Source organism: Vitis riparia, chromosome 11 (genome assembly GCF_004353265.1).
Source record: "Vitis riparia cultivar Riparia Gloire de Montpellier isolate 1030 chromosome 11, EGFV_Vit.rip_1.0, whole genome shotgun sequence".
Taxonomy (NCBI): domain Eukaryota; kingdom Viridiplantae; phylum Streptophyta; class Magnoliopsida; order Vitales; family Vitaceae; genus Vitis; species Vitis riparia.
In genome coordinates, this window is record NC_048441.1 from 15,324,110 (window position 1) to 15,346,273 (window position 22,164).

Here is a 22,164-nt window from a genome sequence, read left to right on the forward strand (position 1 = left end):
ACTTGAACTTAATTTGGGTTTGTCTTAAATTTAGTTTTGAGTTTTGACTTGACTTGGGTTTTGTTTTAACTTGGGCTTGTTGTGGTTTGGACCTTGGTATGATTTGAGTCTTAACTTATGATCTCAAATAGTTTAAACTTAATTTGCGTTTGACTTAAATTTAGAATTCATTTTGTAGTAATTTGATGAAGTGTTTTTAGCGTAAAAAAAAATTTCTAAAAAAACATTAGATGTTTGATAAAATTTATGAAATACTTTAAAATTTTTGAAAAATTATTTATAGTATTGAAAAATTACTTGTAATGTTTTTTTAGAAAAACTCTTCATATGCGAGTCTTCTCAAAACACTTTTTAAGAAAACATTTATACTAAAAACACTTTGAGTAAAAATATTTTCAAACATATTCTTAATTTTGAGTTTTGATTTAACTTGAGTTTTGCTTTAACTTCGATACTGTTGTGATTTAGACTATGATATGATTTGGGTCTTATTTGAATAACATCAATAGAGGATTTTCAACAACTTAACCTTGAATGATGAAAAAAATATTTTATAGATTTTGATTTTCAAACTTTGAATTAAAAAAAATATATTGTAATTTTTTTTTGACAATTTGGGGAGATTAGTTAAGTCTTCTTTGAAAATTTAAAGAAATTTTAGATCTCCCTTGAAGAGCACTTCATCTTAAAATTTTGGAATTAGTCATATTTATTGGGGATTGGAAACACCATATATTTGAGTGTTTTTCTAATTACTTAGATATATTTTCTTTAATAAAAGTTAATATTTGGGAAGATTAAAAACCATATTAATCTCAACCCTTAAAAATATTATTATTTAATTTAAAAATTTTTAAATTAATATGATTTAACAAAGATTACATGACATGGCTTGATAGTGGGCCACCCAAACACGCATTCCCATCAAACATCCAACTGCCACATGGCTGGTCACCCACATTCCAAATCTTCATTTCCTCTTTACTCAACTGCAATTGCATTGGAAGAAGAAGCTCTCAGAGAAATGGGGTTGATAGGAGAGAGCATGGACTCCATCAAAACTCTTCAGATCAGGTCAACTCTATCTCAAGCTGCCACCCTTGGTTAGTAATACATCATTATTTTTGCTTCTATCTTCAACTCTCTTTCACTCTTTTGATCTTTTTTTTTTTCTTTTTTGTTTGGAACCCAAGAATAGGAAGGAAATGAAAATAAAGTTACAATTTCAATTGGGTTGAGGTTTCAGGGCATATTAGAGCTACATTTTCTTGCTTACAGAAGCAAAAAGAAAAAACACCCCATGAAGTTTCATCTGGTAATGCGCTTTGAGACGGGGCATTTTTGGTAGTGGACTTGCAAAAATTCTGACTTCTAGCATGAAACAATTTGGGGGGACATATGTGCTTTTGCTCTGAAGATGAATGGCATTGAAAGGTTCTTTTTGTTTGAATTGTATTTCAGGAATGATTGTTGCCTCTGCGCTGATGATATGGAAAGGATTAATATGTATAACTGGTAGCAGTTCACCTGTTGTAGTTGTGCTCTCTGGAAGCATGGAACCTGGTTTCAAAAGGGTATGGTTTGTTGCCACACAACTTACTTGTTTTGTAGCATAGGGTTTATTGTGATCTAGGATCACTGCTTTCAAATTGAATTAATTAATTAAAAAGAATGAAATAATTCCCGAATTTTTTTACTTAAAAATAATTCATTTATGACATAAATACCCTTTACCATTTCAAGTATTTACATGTAAATTTTTTAAAAAAAGGGTTATTTTGACAAGAAAACATTGAAGGTATTTTTGTTAAAACAAGCCCGAAAATGATGGAGGGTTAAATTTCCAAAATTGAGTTTTTAATGACCTTTTTAATTAAATAAACCTTGAAACTACTATTCCCTTTCAAACAGATAGCTCTTGTAAGTTTTTGTATCTGAATTCTGAAGTTGTAAATAGCTTTTATTGTTCCTTGATACACAGCTTGCTTGTAAACTACCATTTGCCTGAAAGCCCCAAAAGCTTGAGCTATTAGGTATGAGTCAACAATTTCTATGAAGCTAGCTAACCAAAAACTTAATGCCCCACTCACTTTGGTTACCTTTTGCATGTGTATAAATGAATGGGTAAGTAAACATTAAGAGGCTTGAACACAAAACCTCTAAAAGCCTAATCTAATAGGGAGTGGTTCAAACTTCTTTATTGTTTATTCGGCCAATTTGTTGATTCCACATTCAAGAGGAGGCTGCAAGAGAGGTGGGATGTTAAGTGTTAGCTGGTACATTGTTTGCCTCATTCCTTAATAACTTAAACTTTTGAGACAAGTGGTATTTTGAAATATTGAGTGATGTGTTTTTTGGATCTCTATTATGAAATTTGTTTTCACCTTCAACGCCAAAAGGGCAGGTTTTACAAGTAGTTCGTTATCAAGATATATTCCAAAAGAAAGTCCAAGTTCGATGTTGGTATAATAAGACTTTACACCACAGAGTCTTGTTTTCCATAATTTGAACAGAAGTTGTTGCCAGTCCATTGCCTATGCATAAAAGGTTGAAATAAATGAAAAAAGAAACCCTTAACTGTTCTGTTGAATATTAATATTAATTCACTCTAAGTTATGATTGAATACCTAGATTTTGTGGCTGTTAATACACTGACTAATTTTATTTTGCATCTTCAACTGTAAAGTGATTATATATATATATATGTCTGTTAGTATACAAGCTGAGAGGTGGAATTTTCTTCCTGTTTTTTGCTCCTAATAGTAAAGTTATGCCACTTAAGAAAAAATAGAAAAGCAAAAAGAAAGAAAGAAAGAAAGGTGCTGGAGTACATTCGATACATTTTATTTCCTTTGCTATATAGGTCATGCATCTAGGCCTTCAATTGCAATTTTTTTCATGTTGTATCTGTATAACTTTTATTTTCTTGCAGGGAGACATTTTATTTTTGCGAATGACCAAGGATCTCATTCGGACTGGAGAAATTGTGGTGTTTAATGTTGATGTATGTTCTTTTCTTGTTCAAATTGTGAGGTGTTTATTTTTTTTAATAAGTATCTGTTTTCATTTTGCTTTTTCTGAGACAGTAGGTTTATTTTAAACTTGGTTCGTTAAATGCATAAAATCTATACCAGTATGTACCGACTCAATTCAGCTATTATATTGGCTAAAATTATGAGGAACATCAGTGTTCCTTGCTTCCAACATAATATAGAAATGGGCATTCTAGCGGAATATCTCCTTCTGAGATAAAGGACTTTCCTGGTGAAAGGTATGGCTTTTGAGCAAGTCTGTGCATCTTCTGAGAAGTGCTTAAATGGAATAGACTCTTTTGCATATCTTTTGCCAAAAACAGACCTATTAAAAAATATTCTTGCCAAATACAAGTTCTATTTTCATTAATAAGAGTTATAGAGCAATCCAAGTATTTCGAAAAGATAACAGCTTCTTGAAAATTCAACTGGCCATATAACAACCTATTCATAATTTGAACTTCATTAATGGGTCTGCGATCAAGGATATATTTTGTGACTGTATCTACATAAATAGTCTGACTTCAAGTAGACTTGAACTCTTTTTTCCTTTTCAACACCTCTGAAACTCTTGCTCTCTATAATTGTAGCATGCTCTAATTCTAGGGCTGAAAATTTCATGGATGACTTGATAAAAGTGAAGGAATTCCATTTTAAAACATTTTCTTTCTGGATTTTGATAGTTATGTTGTTGATGAAATTCTCCTATGTCGTCTGTATAAAATAGATGGATCCGTAGTCTTTCTTACATTTAGGCATTCAGTGATCATTCTCGATATGGGCCTATTTATACTGAACCTGTTTGCCTCTGTAATCTCTCTTGCTAATACATATTTCTTTCGATTTCCAGGGAAAAGATATTCCGATTGTCCATCGAGTAATTGAGGTATGCATTTTTAGAACTATTTCCTTCTTCTGCCTGTTTGTTCCTGCTAGTGGAACCAATTAATTATTTCTCAACCCATTAATTAATTAATTTCCTGTTTGATCCGGGGAGGTGGAGGTGGGGGGTGTGTTGTGGTGGTGTTGGGTAAGTGTGGGGTTGTTGGCATGTGATGAATGCCATACTGTTTGTTTAGATAAACCATGTACTAATGGATAAAGGAGGAGTAACGCAGGTAAGAATGCTGTAGGTTACACTTCTTAACTTTTCCCAGCCATAATTGTTCCCTTTAATCAGAAGCTCTGGGCTCAAATATGGCATAAAGGTTCTTTGAAGTATTTGAAGTCTGTCGGTACTTTCCCCCTTTCCTTTGAGTGGTTTACAGTGCATTATGTTGGCATCAGCATATAACATCTCACCCATGGGAAGCTAACCATTTAGCCAGAAAACAGGAAGGGCCTTAAATCAAATCACAAAATTCTGCTTTGTAGGGTAGCTAGAGGTGGTTTCTAAAATCTCTTGCAATTTAAAACTTCATGTATTGTGCCAATTTATTGTGATGATGCTGACTAGAAATGGAAGATCAACCTATCAATCACAATAGTCATTGAATTTTTTAGTCATGGAATCCATATTGCTGAAACTGATTAGAATGAAGCATTTAAGAAGAAGACATATTAGGGAAATGGTGTAAATCATTTGTAAGAACCTATGTTGCATAGGTTTAGGCATGAGTGTGGTATGTGGGTGTGTGTCTAGGTGTTGGATCCTTCACAACTCAAATTTTGGGATATTGGGACTCGACTAAAAAGGATCCAAAAAATGGGCATGGGTACTGGGATATGACATAATAAAAGAGAAATTAGTTAAAAATAAATTAGAAGTTAATAAATGCTTTTTAAAAGCTCCAAACTTTTCCCTCTAATACGTTTTTTCTTCCTTTTATCACTAAATATTCTTACAAAAATTCACTTTTCAGCTAACCCTTCTTTTTCTTTAATATGATTATCACTTGAAAAGTTGAAAGAAAAAAAGGATATTATTAAAAAAATCAAACAGCCACACTCAAAGTAAAATAGAAGTGTCCAACAAGGATCCCACACCAACACCCATGTCATATTGTGTCAACACAGTTACATTGAGTGAAATTGAAGGATCCGGGTATCATGTCACAACGAATATCATACATCAATAATTAGCTATCTACATCTTGAGTTTTTACCTATTTCAGTTATCCCATTAAAGAATAACTAACCAGCTAGATTCTTATTCTTGCTTTAATTTCACATATGGGATTTATTGCAAGAAAGAACATCTATGGAGCCTGGATTGGCTATGGTGCAACAGACTGGCATAACCTGACTGTCTGACCCAACCTCTGGACCAGTTTGACACTTGATATAAACCTGTATGGATGGGCTGTGCTGAGATCCTTTTGTGTGTCTAGGTTTTAGGCCAATTTACAATATATGATAACATGATTGGCCAATTTTTTGGGCTGGAACACGAGTGATCTAAAGCCTAGCCTGATCCAAACCAAACTAAAAAAAATCCAAGCTTTGATTGAGAGATATGAATCTTAATTAAGGTTGGGTTGTGTTTGGGTTCAGGCTTCAGTTTCACTAACCAAAGCTCAACCCTAAATCTGACATGACATAAATTTCATCGTTTTGTATATGCTTTTGGTTACATAACTATACTTTTGGATGTTATATATTAATGTTTTTGTTAAAGATAATTAAAAAAAAAAATTGAAGTTGTGATAATTTGTTTATTAATTTTCATATTTTTGTTTGTGGTAATTCTACATTGCCTTCACTTTTATTGCATTTAATACGTGAATTAGAAAAGCTAGGTAGATAAAGTAAAATATTAAGAGGAAAATGGGACAACTATTTTTGTAATTGTTAACATAATATTAAACCTTAGTATGTTGATATCAATTCTTTTCATTATATGAAATCATCATTATATAAATTCCATATTTGTTTCAAGTGTATATGTTTTTTTTTAAAAAAAAAAGGGTAAAAAGGTGAATATTATAAAAGAGGAACACCAAAAGAGCATCCCAAAGTACATAGGAAGTATACAAAAAATCTCTAAAGGCGCCACAAAAAACAAAGAGGGGCAATAAAAAAAACAACCCTCCTCAACCCGAACCTAACCAGTCCACAAAGTCTACAATGGAAATAGGACTAGGAACTATAAACAACTTACACCACACCTACAGATTAAAGAGGAAAGAAATTTAAGCCCTTGAACCAACCTCCCCTCATTTTCAAATGTCCTATTGTTTATTTCCTTTTGAATTGTTCAAAATAGGCGTAAAAGAGCAGTCCACCATGTTTTTTTCCTTTTTTTATCCACAAAATAGCCTTGTCATCCTAGAGTGTCTCTTTAACCAAAGAGGTGAGCACCCACTACATGCCAAACAGAGAAACCAAAAGTTGCCATAAGACCCTTGTTTGGTCATAGCCGATGAGGGGAGCACCCACGACATGCCAAACAAAGAGAATAGAAGATGTTATAAAAGCCTTGTCCTATCATAGTGAATGAGAATGTGATCAACAAATTCTTCCTATGCAAGGCAAAGGAAGCATCCATTTGTCAAAGACCAACCTCTCCTTTGCATGTGATCCAAAATTAAAACCTTATTCCAAATAGCCTCCCAAGCAAAGATACCCATCTTAAACGACACCAAGAGTTCCAAATCACACCTGTTGGAAAAATGCCTTGTTTTCCTATCTCCAATGCCTTGCAAAGGATCTTAACAAAAAATATCTCATCCTTTGAATCTATCTACATAACTTTATCGTCTATATCCTTACACACCCTCCTCCCTTGCGATCCCAGAAGGAAATGCTCCACAATTTCCACCTCCCAATCGTTGAGCCGCCTAGAGAAGCAAGGAGCCCAACAACCCTCGTCTGATGATGGGTATAGCAAATGAGGAAGGAAAAGAAATGCGCAATGGTTCATCACCACACCATTTGTCCTTTCAAAACCTCACCCTCCTCCCATTCCCCACAAAAAAGACAACTTTATAACTCAAAATGTCTCAATCCTTCTTGATGGCTTTCCATAACCCTACCTTTTTCCCTTTCCTCACCCTGTGGGAGTGTCACACTCCTTCTTCCTTATATTTTATACTAATGACTTGCCTCCAAAAAGCTCCTTTCTCCTCAGCAAAACGCCAACTTCATTTGCATTGTAGGACTATGTTGAGCATTCACAAATTCTTGACCCTACACCACCTTTTTTATTGTTTGAACATATGATAGACCACCTTGCCAAATATGGTTTATGCTTAAGAGCCCCTTCTTCCCAAAGAAAATCTCTTTGAATTTGTCCCAACCTTAGCCCGACTAGTCTTGGAATATAAAACAAGGACATAAAATAAATAGCCATGCTAGAGAGAGTGTTATGCATTAGGGTAAGTCTTCCTCCCTTAGCGATATATTGTCTTTTCCAAACAACTAGTTTTTTTTGCGAAACTTCTCCTCTACGTCATCCCAAACTATCACAAACTTAAACGAAGCACCCAAAGGAAGGCTCAAGTAAGTAGAAGGAAGCACCCTAACCTTGCAACCAAACTCTTGAGCCAATTCCTCTACATTCTCCACCTTTCCTATTGGAATTAGTTGGCTCTTGTCCAAGTTAACACTCAACCCCCATATAGCCTCAAACCACATAAATACCTAACTTAAGTAAGTCATCTGATCTAGAGAAGGCTCACAGAATACTAAAGTGTCATCCACTAATAGCAAATAAGAAACTTCTATCCCCTTTCTCTCTTTGCCTCTCACCTACCACCCTAACAAGAAACCTCCAACCTTAGCCTTTTCGAGCAAATAACTGAGCGCCTCCATAACAATCACAAAAAGGTAAGGTGAGGGGGGTCCCTTTGCATCAACCCTTAGGAGCTTTGAAAAAAGCCTGACAAAGAGCCGTTGACAAAAACAGAGAAGCTCACTATGGAAATGCACCAACTAATCTAATTGATCCATTTATCTCCAAAACACATCTTTTTTAACATCATGAATAAGAAGTTCCAGTTGACATAATCATAAGCCTTCTTTATATCAAACTTACAAATTAGACCACAAACATTACTTTTCATAAGTGAATCAATGGCTTCATTAGTGATCAGAGAAGCATCCAAACTTTCCTTCTCTCCCAAAATGCATTTTGGGAAAGAGACACTACCTTCCCCACAACCTTCTTGAGCCTATTAGCTAACACTTTAGCTAACTTGTAAAGGCTACCCACCATGCTTATAGGCCTAAAGTCCTTAAGGTCTTCAACAACCCTTTTCTTAGGAATTAACATTGGAAAATAAGCATTCATATACTTTACGAATCTTTTGTGCTCAAGAAAATCCCTAAAAAATCTCATTAACTCATCCTTAAAAAAATCCCAACTGAACTACCAAAACACCATAGGAAAACTATCAGGGCTTGAAGCTTTGTCCCCCACTAAGAATCGAGAGAGCACTGAACACCTCTTCATCAAAGAACGGAGCCTCTAGCATAGTTGCATCATCGCCTCCTAAAGCATCAATGGTTAGCCCATTGCAATTGGGTCTCCACTCCCAAATTTCAGACAAAAGAAAATGAAAATCCGGAGCCACCCCAAATTTAATCTATCTCTCTCTCCTTTACTACCCAAGTTTCAATAATTTTAATCTTAACCAGGGAATTCCTTCTCCTATGGGCACTAACCATTTTGTAGAAAAACTGGTATTTCTGTCAAGTCTATATGTTATTATCTTAAATATTTTAACATATTTTTATGGGGCTTATTTCTTGGTATGCTTAGTTAATTGACATGGAATTAATATATAATTGGATGTGAAAAGATAACTTTTTTTTTTTTCAAAAAAAAAATCAATTTTTATCCAACACAAGCACCTAAATCCAACCAAATCAAGCTTGGATTGAAAGTCATTAAATCAAGTTGAGGTTTGGTTGGCCTTGGGCTAATTTCCAACCAGATCAACTCATCTAAGTTGCAACCCTAATTTCTCAAAAAGTTTGCATAGGGAAATTGTTAGTTAAATGCCATCCCCTCTTCGTAAGCTAATGTTTCAGAAATTTCTCCTACACTACCTTCTAGACCAAAGAAATCCACAATTAAAAGAGTCTTTTGAATCCCACACCTCCTATGAAGGACAACCTATAGAAGGATTTAATCCCTGGTTTTTCCAATAAAGGGGGTTAACAGCGGGTTTTCTCATGCCTCTTCTTGTTCTCTTTCTGGGTTGGGAGACTGTCAGTAAAATTCGGGAGTCGGGGAATTCAGAATGGAGTCAGAGCCTAAGCAGGCTTCATGTGATGGTGGTCCTTTGTGAATGATCCTTAAGGATGGGCACTCTATAGAATTTTCAAAAAATGCTCTAATCCTTAGGGAACAAAGGTTGATGTGGGCATACTTACGGAAGCTTACTCAGGAGAAGCACTGTTAAATGCTTCCAATTCTTTGGTGGAAGTTTATGATGCACCACTGGCAATGGTGAAGGGAACTGGGAAACTGATAAACGGCCTTCTCTCTGGTTAAATAAAATATATCTATAGTTCTGTATGAATGTGGGGGTCTCAGTGGAAGGCCTTGAAAATGATATTCTTAGAGTCCTAATGGAGATTGAGGCAAGAAAGGGTCCCAACAGTTCAATTACATTGAAGAAGAGGGGAGTGAAAAACAGTTTTAAGGAAGGATAGGGAACTCAGTAAACATTTTAGCTCTGTTAATCATAATGGAACCTGTAGGGAAGGAAGCTGAGAGTGCAGCTGAAGGTTGCTCTTTGGAAGATATCTCTACATGAAGTTGCGGTCTCTCTTGGAATGTGGAAGGCATGCATGATCTGGATAAGAGGAAAGTAATCAAATCTTCATACAGGCTAAGAAACCGGACTTGGTTTGTTTACAGGAAACTAGAATCAGTTTGACCATTGGGTTAGTTAGAAGTTTGGGGGTAGGTCGGAGATTAGAATGGTCTCTTGATCCTAGGGGGTTAGCAGGAGGGATTTTGCTGATGTGGAATTCTAAAGCATTGGATTGCTTGGAAATGGACGTGGGATGTATTCTCTATCTTGTCAATTTAATAATTGCACAGATGGTATCATTTGGGTGCCTATAGGGACCTATGGTCCACTAAGAGGGAAGGAGAGGAGAGATGTGGGAGGAATTGGTCTCAATCAAAGGGCTGTGAGAAGAACCTTGGTGTTTAGGTGGGGATTTTAATTTGATTTGCTAACTTGTTGAAAAAAGAAACTGAAAATAGTTGCCATTCACTATGAGGGAATTCTCTGAGCTTCTATTGGAGTTTGAGTTGGTGGATCCTCCTCTAGTAGAGGGTGGTTTCACTTAGAGTGGAAAGTAGTATAGCCTCTCAAAGGCCGATGTGGGTCATTTTCTGTTCTCTGGTGATTGGGAGGAGCATTTTTGTTTTGTTTCTCAGTAGATACTGCCAAGGAAAATGTCAGATCTTTTCCCATTTTTCTTGATTGTGGAGGCCTTAGAAAAGGAAAGTCTCCTTTTAGATTTAAAAACATATGGTTTGAAGTGGAGGGATTTGGGAATCTAGTCAAGTCTTGGTGACAGAATGATGAGGTAAAAGGCCTAGAGCAAAGTAGGGGGTCTTTATCAGTGGTTTTAAGGTAAGAAGTAGATGGGGAGAAGGCATAGAAATCTCTGATTTATTGTTTGCAGACTACACTTATACTTTTCTATGAGCCTAATGTGGAGTAATTGAGATAGTGAAAATGGGTGCAGATCTCTTTTGAGCTTGTATCATAATTGAAAATTAATTTGCAGAAGAGTGGGATTAATTCCTGTTGCTGCATTGGAGAAGATGGATAGATTGGCATCCTTTTCTAGTTGTAGGTTTTGGGAGCCTCCAATGTGGCACTTATAGAGGAGAGATTTAAAAGGAGACGATCCAATTGGAAGAAGTAACGGTTGTCCAGGGAAGGAAGATTGACCCTCACAAAGAGCACCTGTGTATTTCATGCCCGGGAAAGTGAGAATAGGGTTGGAAAAGATTATGAGACATTTTTTTGTTGGGAGTCATTCAGAGGGGAGGAAAACGCATCTAGTGAATTGGATGACCATTTCTAAGGAAGATAAGTTTGAAGGATTGGGAATCAGAAAGTTAGATGTTCTTAAAAGCACTTTTGCAAATGGCTTTGAAGATATGTGCATGAGTGTGACAGTAAGTAGAGAAAGATAATCCAATGCAAGTTTGGAGAGTTCAATAGGGGTTGGTGCATGCTAGAGATGAAATAGCCATTGGGATGGGCCTATGGAAGGATATTAGGAGAGAATGGGAAGAGTTTTTAGCCTAAGAACTATTATTTTGGTTAGGAATGAATTGAGAGCCAAATTCTGGTTGGATAAATAGGTGGCAAGTGCTCTTTAAAAGAGGCTTTTCATAGGCTATTCAGGCTAGCCTCTACTAGGAATGCAAGGATAGGAGACTTGTGGAAGATAGGAGAGAGTGAAGGAAAATAATCCCTTCATTTCAGAAGAAATTTTCAGGATTGGAGATGAGAGAGGTGGACCAGTTTTTAGAGCTCATTGCTGATGCCAGACCACAAGCAATAGGGGAGGACAATTTATTATGGAAGAAGGAAAAGAAAGAAAGATTTCAAGTGAAACTTTCTATGACTCATGTGTTGAGAATTAGAGCAATTCCTTCCCCCCAAAAAAAAACTCCTGCATTACTTGTGTTGTGCCACTTTGCAGACCTGTTTATTCCTTGGGAAATGGTGTATAGGAAAGGATGGACAATGGTGAATAGACTCAATATTTGCAAAGTTGGTAAAGAATCTGCAAATCACATCCTAATCCATCATGATAGAACAAGTTGTGGTCTATGTCATTAGCATTTTTTTTTCTCTTTTTTTGTTGCAGTGGGTTTTTCCAAATTCAGTGAAAGATCTATTGGGTTGGAAAGTGTCAGTGTTGGAAGGTTTGGCAAATGACTCCCCTTTAATTTTTTTGGTGCATGTGGAGAACTATAATGATTGGATCTTCAATGAGGAAGAGCTTCCTGATCAAAATAGGAGAAGAACCCTCTTAAGTCCCTCCTGGAGTGGTCTAAAGTCCCATTGGGATTGAGGAACTGACACTCATAGATTTCTTAGATAGCCTAAATTGTGGACAGTTGGTGTCTAGTTTGCTGTTTTGTGTGGGTGATTCAGTTTCCATTCCTCTTCTTTTGGCATATCTGGTGGACCCCCTGTGTACAATTTCTTGTCCTCGGTGTAACTCCACTCCAAACAATCCTCGGTGGGTCTAGACACCTCCACCGACATTGGATTGAATCCTCTGTGGGAGAAGAACCAGAACCACATTCTCCAACTCCCAATCATGCATGCTCCTATTAGAAAAAGGACTCCACTGACCCCTACCACCTTGCAAACTCCAAATATCAGCTACCGTAGCATCCCTGTACAAAGAAATGCTGAGCAAAGAGGGGCAGGAATCTACTGGTGGTGAAACACTACACCAAACACCAAACCAAAATACTTAATTAATAGCTAATAGAATATGTATTAAGTCTTGATATAATATCATTTTTGTGGAATCAGCTTTATGGGGCTGACCTTGTTCAAAATAATTCTTTTTAGGGCTGTGCTGATGCTGTCTTATGTTTGAGGTCAGTCTTGTCTGACCTTAGGCCAGCATTCTGATCACTAGTTCAAAGTGTGGTAAGGCCCATGTACACCCATACTTTTTTTTTCATTCGACTACCAGTGCCAGAGGTGTTGAAAGAACTCTAGCTAAATAAACTATGGAGTGGAAATGATGAGTTCATATTCCTCTGTGGGGCATGGGACATATAAATTGTAAGTAAAAGCCAGGTTCATCTAGGTTTTAGGTCATCTCTCTTTCGAGCTCAATTCAACAGACCTTAATATCAGGTATTAAGAGTTGGCTACATGAAACACTTGCAGTATGAACTCTATTAAGATCCATATGTATCATCCATTAACTACAGGTTTTACAGACCATTATCCCTTTTTCCTCTCTGTTGGTTTATTGTGGAGGCTGAATATTACTTCGTATTATGGAATTTGCAACTTTGTTTAGAATGATATAGAGGTTGTTATCCTCCTATATTGTTTTCAAAAATATATTTCTACAGTCCATTGGGGGTTGTTGATCTAGGGTGAGAAATGTAGAGTTGGGAATAGGATTGCCTTTTAGGAGGATGACGTGGGCAGGGATTGGTTGCATCTTATGTTCTTTACTTTTATTCTTGATTCAGGAGGGGTTTGTGGTTCCATTTTCCCCCTTTTGGGTTAGCAAGGCCTCTTAGATAGGCTCTCTACCTTGGTCTCTCACCCCCTCCCCTTCCTCCAAAAACAAAAAAACAAAACAAGAGAAAGAGAGAAAACATGCTTCATTATTAATTCTCCACGTTTTTTTAGGGGTTTGGATTCTTGGGTTCTCTTGGTGCTCTTAATGGGGTCAAAGATGTTGTGGACTAGTTGGAAGGTTAAAATGCATTACTAGAATGTCATCCCTTTTAAAGTTATATGCCTTTTGCTATCTTATGATCCTTATGAAAGGAGTGGATGTAAATTCATTCTAGATAGATGGAATTGGAATGAGGTGGATGGAAGATATAATAACCAATATTCTTTCTGGATATTACTTTAAAGAATTTGGAATTGGAATGGGGTGGACAGAAGAGATAATAACCAATATTCTTTCTGGATATTACTTTAAAGAGCTTCCAGGTGTGTTTGACATTTTTGTTCATACAATTTAGTACGCTACTCTGTATTATTCTTTCTCATGAAGTTGTCTAAATTACAAATATAGTCAAAGCTTTTTTTGTTATAACATTTCTTATATTCTTTCTAGGTCATCCTTCTAATTTCTATAGTTTAATGCTTCCATGGCATCATTAATTAGCAACACTCTATTAATGAGAATGAAAAAGCAATGCAGGAAGAAGAGGCTCAACTAAGCTGAGGTACCAAAAATGGGCTGGGCTAGGGAAGTCATTCTCCTTTATATAGCTGAGTTTGCTTCAAAGTTCAGTGTCTCATGTCTTATTCAGCATGAAGCCTTTCTAAATAACTGATGCTCTTCTAAGTTGAGCTTCTTCTGTCTTGAAATCAATTTTTTATAAGAATCTCCTACCTTGAAATCTCAATGTGAATCTTCGCACTCTGATAAAATTTAAGTTTCATTTAATTTTTGCTGCCACTATTGGATGTTGTTTACTATTAGCAGCAAATTTGTGCTTCAGTTGTCTTCTCTTCTTTCATAGGTTCATGAGCGGCAAGATAATGGAGAAGTTGATGTCCTAACCAAAGGTGATAAATTCAATACAACTGTATAGACAATTTTTTAACTGACAAAAATGTCAAGATAAAATCTTCTGCCTGATTAAAACCTTTCTCTAAACTATGACAGGCATAAAATTTTCTATGAAAACAAAAATAATGATGAGATTATCTGAAGGCCATTATGGGTTTGCATAAAATTCTTAAGTACATTTTCTTGTTAAGTTCAAACAATTTCCAAGTATTTAAATTGCTTTAGCAGGTTCTGAACAGTTTTTTCATATTAGGGTTCCTTAATATTTCAAGTAATCACAATGTGCTCCATTACTTGTTAGACTGATTTTCTTCATCTTTTCATTGTCTTATTTGTATCAGGAGATCACAATCCTAAAGATGACAGGTTTTTGTACCCTTATGGTCAACTTTGGCTGCAAAGACACCATATCATGGGGAGAGCTGTTGGGTAATTGCTGTCTAGAAAACAGGATTTTTTCAAATATTTTCATGATGAATGATCAGAATGGTTATTATTATTATTATTAAGGGTGTGCACCCTAAGTACAAAGGTATACCAAAGGCACCAATAGGTGGAGAGGAGACAAACAAATCCAACAGGCGGGTTAATAAGGTTGAAGAGGCTGACGAGACCAATGGAAAATGGTGCAAATGAAGAAAATTTTCAGTGAAAAACCTGATCCTCCATTCCTTCAAAAATCTTCCATTACCTTCCTTCCAAATTGTCCAAAAGGGGCACAAAGGAGTTGTTTCCATGCTCTTCCTCGATTCTTCCTGACAAAACTTCCATGTCATCCCAATAACTACTCTTTCACCGAAGAAGGAACCCCCAAGAGATGTTAAAAGGGAAAATAGAGGATGCCACAGCATACTAGCTTTCCCACAATGCAAAATCAGAGGGTTAATTAATTCTTTTGCACTTTTTCACATATAGCAATGATCTACAGAATCTATCCTATTCTTTGAGTTTGATCTAAGGTCAGAATTGATTCCTCTGCTTTTTTGAGTCGATCCAAAATCAGAATCCTCCCATAACAAAAAAAAGAAAAAAAAAAAGGCTTCCTTCAGACGAGGCCAAAAGCCTTACACTTCTTTTGAGGGGAAAGCCACCCCTCCAACTAACTCCAATTTGGACTAGGACCATTTTACTGAAAAGTAAGTTCCATGAAATTGCATGTGGCATATCAGCAGATAAGTTAAATATGAGACACTTCATGGTGTAGTTGGATTCCATACTTCGGGCATAATCTACTTATAGTTTTCTCCTTAATGAAATGTGTGGACAGGCAGGCATTTTGAAAATATTTTCTTGTTAGGCTTGTCAGTTGTAAAATGAATCTTTTCTTGTTCTCACAATACCCATTCCTAGCCTAGTTGGAGTTGTGGATGTCTTAATTCTTTATATTCTCACTGATGCTTTGTTTCAGTAACCAAATGTCCCAAAAGAATGGAGACAGTTTTATGTCCATGATCATTTTGTTGAATATTGTATGCAGATTTTTACCTTATGTTGGTTGGGTGACAATAATCATGACTGAAAAGCCTATTGTCAAGGTTTGGTCTCTCTTGCTCTCTCCCTCTCTGGAGGACTGATTTCAGAAAAGTTAGATCATCAGAATCTTGAATATTAATTGTTAATACTTCTGGTTACTGTTGTTCTTCTTGCAGTATATTCTTATAGGTGTTATGGCATTGCTTTTCATTACTTCAAAGGAATAGATATACGCTCACCAGAAAACAGTAAACCATACTACATTCTCCAGACATACTCATTTGTCAACTGGACCACACGGCTAAATAACACATGACAGCATCTTTGGCTGTAATCCAATTTGATGGACACCTCCCTTGTTACATTGTTACAACAAATGCAATTCCTCATACTTCTAGCAGTCTTTGTTGGGACGATGCTATTCTCATTCTTAATCCTCCCACCATCATGTGGACTTTAAATTTGTAGCGTTGAATGGTAACAACTACACTTGTTCAGCTGGTTCCTGCTCCATTAGTGCTTAAATTCGGAAAATTAACTCAGAATGTGAATTTCCGTTATTAGAAGTAGGAGGATCAACAAAACACACGAACACCAAGAAAAAAAGGCACCCAACATTGAATGGTCTGTAGCAACTCTTGTAGGTGTCAGGCTGTCACCCTAATAGCTTCAAAATATATGCAATGCGGACAGGTAATAAAGCAAAATTACGGACAACCAAACAATCATGTATGACCTCTTCAACCGTTAAAAGTGTACAAGGCAACAAGAACATGATAAATCCTAGGACCTCGGGACACCCTCTACAAACTTAAAAGACTTCGTATGATGCCTAGTTCCTTAGTTATTTTCCCTTTTCATTTATAATCATTCTTTTTCAATCATAAGACTACAAACATTTTTTCCCATTAAAGCTCATCTCCAGGGCATCAAAGCTACTGACAAGAAGATAAAAAATGGAATTCTCACTTGCTTAGACCAAAATTTGGTAGAAGAAATAATGGATACCAGTTACAATAAAATGGCAACTAAATTCAAATATGCACATCTGTGATAAAATAATCACCAGTAATCATCATGAAGATCAGTTACTGAATGTTCTTGGTGGGTCTTACATGAGGCAGACCTAGTGTGCTTGAAGCCAGGCAAGGTATACAGAGTAAACCCTCCTTGTCTGTAAGTTTACATGTTCATCCCAAACCAAAAAAGGTCCAGGCTTGCAAGAAAAGTTTCATCGGATCACCATCAATCTGGGAGAACCCTACCAGTATCATACTATACCTCACCTATAACAACTAGGTAATGGACTACCACCAACACAAAAATGCACCTGAAAGCATGATCAATACAAATATATAGTGATTATTGAGGATCTTAGACAATATTACATAGAACTTAATATGTAACTTTGTGTATGGGGAATAGTTTTGAGATTCACTATAGTGGAGATTAATGGTTATGCAAATTGCGGCGCAAAACTACAACCAAAGCTAGTCATAAATGCTTCTAAAAAATTATGGCGCATATACAAGGCACCAGAAGTTTGTAGCACCAAAATGGGCTAAAGGTGTTCAAGATAATGAAGAGATCCAAATTCAATAGCAATAACCCCAAGATGGCATCCTACACCCATCACTCATATCTTCAATGCAAAATTCCAAATTTCAGATGCATTTTCTTCAAAATAGAAATTTTGAAATAGTGGCACTGAGCACAAACCTGCAAAACAAGGAAAGAAACAATAGACACTCAATAGACATTCCCATATATGTGCTCATTTTATATTCAAAGAAAACAGAAAAATCAAATTACAGTTGATAATCAGATTGTTCAAAATTAAATAGATTTGAGACAATCTGGTATACATCCAAATTATATATGCAGAATTCCATGACTAAGAATCATTTAATTTACCTATGCTAAAATATGCATAGAACAGTACCAGCCTTTACCTATACAAAAAAGAAAAAATCATTTACAAAAAAAACCTAAGAAAAACAGATCGATATCCCCTTCAACAGAACATGAATTTCATGAACTTGGACACAAAATTCAGGTCAATCTTGTAGCAAGAAATCACCAAAAATATCCCTAGCAACTAAGCAATGGGATAGGTCAATCAAAATACCAATAATATAATAAAGCAAGCCAAAAGGCAATAAATTTTGGAATTCAACAATGTTTTGACATTGAAGGACTACTGTAAAAAAGGCAGAAGATATGTGAATAGCATCATCGAGCTTGTGCATCATTTTTTTTAATTCTTTTCTCCTATATTTATTTATTTATTTATTGATAAATAAAACCAAATTCTTTTCTCCTATATTTATAGGGGTATGGAAGTGAATGCCCCTCCTTCCCTCCTTGAAATTGGTTTACAGCCTTTCAGCTGACAAGCCTAAAGAATCACAAATATGAACATCATTATCGACTTATTTTAGAATTTACCATCTCCCTATCTCTCTGTATCATACAAAGTTTACAACATTAAACTGTTAATAGACATCAAGGGTCAGTTATACAATAATCATATAAACTTGATTTTAAAAAATAATTATTTTACAAACATTTTTCCATCATAAAAAATTCAAGCAAAACTGTTCACAAGGTTTTCTCACTCTGAGCCACATTTTTTTCCTTCCACAAGGGTGTAATTAGGGCTCCTGCACATGCAAAGGGCATCTCATTTTTCAAAGCATGTTCCTACATTTTGATAGTAGATTTCGCTTCATATCAAAACACTATACACAAAGTTTCCCTTATATATGATTGTTTATAATCTTTTTATGCTTCTCCCAAGTTGCACACGGGGCCAAGACCAGAATATGGGTGGTGATCATTGTCTTGTTGCAACATGGTATGCTCCAAAGGGATGGCATATTTAAAAAAAAAACAAAAAACAAAAAAGTCAGGCTAGAGAAATTCAAGCACAGGATCAGACTGTCATTGCTCTTGGAGATTCTAACACACAAATGTACATCTGTGTAAAACCAAATGCTCCAACTTTGTTCAAAGTAAAGATATAACCTACATTTGGAGATTTAAGACTTGTGCAAGTGAGAAAAATGAATATATCACAGTTAGGCACAGCATAACATAACATCCTCATCCAAACCCCCTAAGAAAATATAGTAAAATTTGCAAAGCTTTAGGATAAAAAATATACCTTGATTGAGGTCATTATGCCACAGCCTCAAACTGTTTTAACATGTCACAATGCGGTGTTTCCCGTATAAAACCCCACTGGAGACGCTGCAACTCATGCCGACAATTCTGTGACAGAAGTGCAAAGTATTCTCTCTCAACCCGTGCCTCAAAAGCCACTCGTTCATGGCTATTTGAAGGGTAATCTTGCTCAAATTTGGTTGACTTCACATAATAATTCACTCCCTTTTGTGTGACAAACCGGTATTCATATGGGTAAGATCTAGCGAATGCATACATTGGCTCTGATGATGGCAAAAAGTTCAAAAGCAGAATAATAAGCACTGGAAGTAATTGAATAAGTGCCCTGATGTTAAATCCACCAGAGTCATTATTACCCGTTCTCGTTCCCATTCCAGGCCCGAATGCGAACCCCCGAAACTGGGTGGTTGCTTGAGGCATTCCACCGAAGAAGAAGTTCCTAAAGATCTCTTCTGCATCAACATCGCCATCATAGAACCCATTGAAACCGTTTGCCCTGCGAGTCGCTGGATGCCGCTCGTAAACTGGTTCATCCGACCCAACAAGATCGTACTTTTTCCGGCTCTCTTCGTTGCTCAAACACTGAAACGCTTTAGACACTGCCTTAAAAGCCTCCTCTGCACCCGGAGCCTTGTTCTTATCAGGGTGAACCTTCAAAGACAGTTTCCGATAAGCCTTGCGAATATCCTCAACAGTACAACTCTTCTCCAACCCTAGAACCTCATAGTAATCTTTCTTCTTCTTAACCTGCCTCACAATTGAGATCTGTTCCTCCGTGTACGCCACCGATGATGAAGACGAAGACGCTGAAGACCCACTCGATGGAACCCTATGTCGAACCGAAGGATGATCGGAGGCCTTCGAAGCCTCATCATTAGCCCCACCGGCCGGCGTCTCCGATTGACCCGTTTCTCGTTCAATCGCCGATAAGAGATCGTCAACAGGAAGGTTCGGATCAAGACGACGCGCTTTCGTAACGAATTTCAAGGCACGGGCTCGATCCCCTGCCTCCAACGCATCTTTCCCAATTTTCAGGCATTTCAAGGCCTCATCTTTGTTCCCGTCCATATCGAAATCACAGAAAATATGAAGGAAACCTCGACAAAAGCCCTAGAAAACTAGGGAAAACGAGAGAAAATTTGGAAATTATCTATGAAATCTGCATTCAAAAAATATATATACTTGTATCACTGAATTTAATTTTTATTTTTTGTTGGGTTTGACGAGAAACTGAGGGTCAAAACAGAAATAGAAATTTTCGATTCAATTGATGACAAAAAAGGCAAGAATTTCAGGAATTGGAATTTAACCTTCAAATGGATCACAAAGATGATGCGTCGCAGATTTGATTTCTCACTTTAATTTCGATCGACTAGGGTCTCAGAGTCTCTACATAACGGAGGAATTTGGACAGACAAAAACGGCGACGTTTTAGGTGCAGAGCCAAATCGGCAGCAGGCTAGAGAAGTGTCCAAGAAATTGCGTCCTTGTTTTATAGATTGGGTCATTTGAAGCCGGCTGTTTGGCTTCCAGCAAAACGATATTCCCAAAACGTGGACAGAGCGTTTTCCTGCACCGGTTTAGGAATTTCCTCTCTGGATTAACTATGGAATAAATTCTAATTATTATTTCATTCTAATTTTACCCGATCAGAAACTTCTTTACAAATTTGATCAAAGCTTTATTTGAATTTAGAAAATTTTAATAAAAATATTTAAAAAAAAAACTAAAATGGCAATCAATTATATTTTGCGGTCAAATGAGAACAAAAATAGCCACATTTCCTCCAAAGGCGTATTAACAAAATTGTCCATTTATATTCCAAATGTGTTAGAAAAATAAAAAGTAAATCATACCAGGTCAAAATGGTCTTTCTACTGACACACTCCCAAATTTATTTATCTACCTTTCCCATAGGACCGGTCGGTCCAACGGGCCAGAGGCTGATCCCATTTTTGGCCAAAATGGGCCATACTTTGCACAGGCCCAAAGCACCTCAGCCCACTGTGGACTGGCCAAATGCTTTGTGAATTTCGTCCATGCTTTAGCCCACTTTTTATCAGAGGAATTTTTTTTGTCAAGTTCTGATGTGGGATTGGTTACATTGGGCAACAACATAGAGGGGAATGCTGGATTGCAGCACTTGACTAAGAAAATAGCTACCACTGGGCTATGCCTAAACTTCGCGCAAATCTTTACAAAAAATAGATAGTGTAACCTTGGGTTTTTATTTTTTTGTTTTTATTTTATTTTTTGAAATTTCATTAATTTAAACTCTTTAAGTAAATATAAATATTTATTTTTATAAAGATAAGTATTAAAATAATAAAATTAAATAATACAATAATTTTAAAAATTATAAAATAATAACATCTGTAATTTTTTATGTGTAAAAAAAATTAAATATTATATATATATTTTTTTAAAATATATCTTCACATTTAAATATTATATATATTTTATTAAATAAAATTTAAAAAAAAATAATATATTTAGATTTAAACTTATCATTATTTAATTTGATGATATCAAATATAAGAGATAAAATATTTTTAAAAGTTTGAATTATATTTATATTCTTAAGTTTTTATAATTAATTAATTTTATATAATACATAAATTATATATTGTGATGTCACCAATTCCGTGAATATTGCAAAATATACTATCTACAGGTTGGCCGAAGTTGACCTTAAGCATCCCTCGTCATCTGTTTGGATAATGAGAAAATTGAAGAACGGAAAAGAAAATATTAACAATATACGATCTACATGCTTCATGCTGCCTCCACCGTTGAATCCTGCAAAACATCACTATCTGTAAGTGTCAGATGAGGGCAATTTCGGAAAATAATCAAACAGAAAATAATGAGGGAGGGAGGGAGACCAACTGTGCAAATTCTACACTGATCTTGGCGGTGGGGAATCTGGAGATGGCATTGAAAGCTTTGTTTGAAAGAATTAAGGTGGCTGGGCATGGAGTTGTTGTACAGACGTCAACCACTTGAACAACAATGCTTCCACTCTGCATGGTCTCCTTAAACCACTGATGCACCTCATGTTTACTTCCCAAATGTCTAATTATTCTGTATATTTTTTATTCTCTCTATTTCTGGTTTTGAATAGAGATCTAATAATATAACTCCACATTTTTTTGTCATTTGGGAAATTTTTTATTGCATAACCCCATTACGAATTAATACACTTTTTCATCAAATCTCATACTAATAGATTAAAGGAAATTATTTGTTTTATTGA

The 22,164-nt window shown here is 36.0% G+C and overlaps 2 protein-coding genes across 3 annotated transcripts; one reads left to right on the top strand and one right to left on the bottom strand.

Annotated features, from left to right (window-relative positions):
• The first annotated feature begins 975 nt into the window (after positions 1-975).
• Positions 976-16,264, top strand: LOC117925004 (signal peptidase complex catalytic subunit SEC11C-like). Its single transcript, XM_034843783.1, has 8 exons — positions 976-1,103; positions 1,462-1,574; positions 2,933-3,004; positions 3,883-3,918; positions 14,200-14,245; positions 14,591-14,678; positions 15,727-15,784; positions 15,899-16,264. The coding sequence occupies exons 1-8, from the start codon at positions 1,025-1,027 to the stop codon at positions 15,947-15,949; spliced, it is 543 nt and encodes a 180-aa protein (XP_034699674.1). The 5' UTR covers positions 976-1,024; the 3' UTR covers positions 15,950-16,264.
• Positions 16,265-16,751: 487 nt separating this feature from the next.
• LOC117925003 (chaperone protein dnaJ 49-like) lies at positions 16,752-20,378 on the bottom strand. 2 transcript variants are annotated; one of them, XM_034843782.1, is made up of 3 exons: positions 19,265-20,378; positions 18,889-19,171; positions 16,752-17,441 (listed from the first exon to the last, which is right to left on the bottom strand). In XM_034843782.1, the coding sequence occupies exons 1-2, from the start codon at positions 19,974-19,976 to the stop codon at positions 18,903-18,905; spliced, it is 981 nt and encodes a 326-aa protein (XP_034699673.1). In that variant the 5' UTR covers positions 19,977-20,378; the 3' UTR covers positions 16,752-17,441; positions 18,889-18,902. The 2 variants fall into 2 exon arrangements, with proteins under 2 accessions (XP_034699673.1, XP_034699672.1); XM_034843781.1 differs by having other exon boundaries at positions 18,889-20,067; positions 20,219-20,376.
• Positions 20,379-22,164: the final 1,786 nt, after the last annotated feature.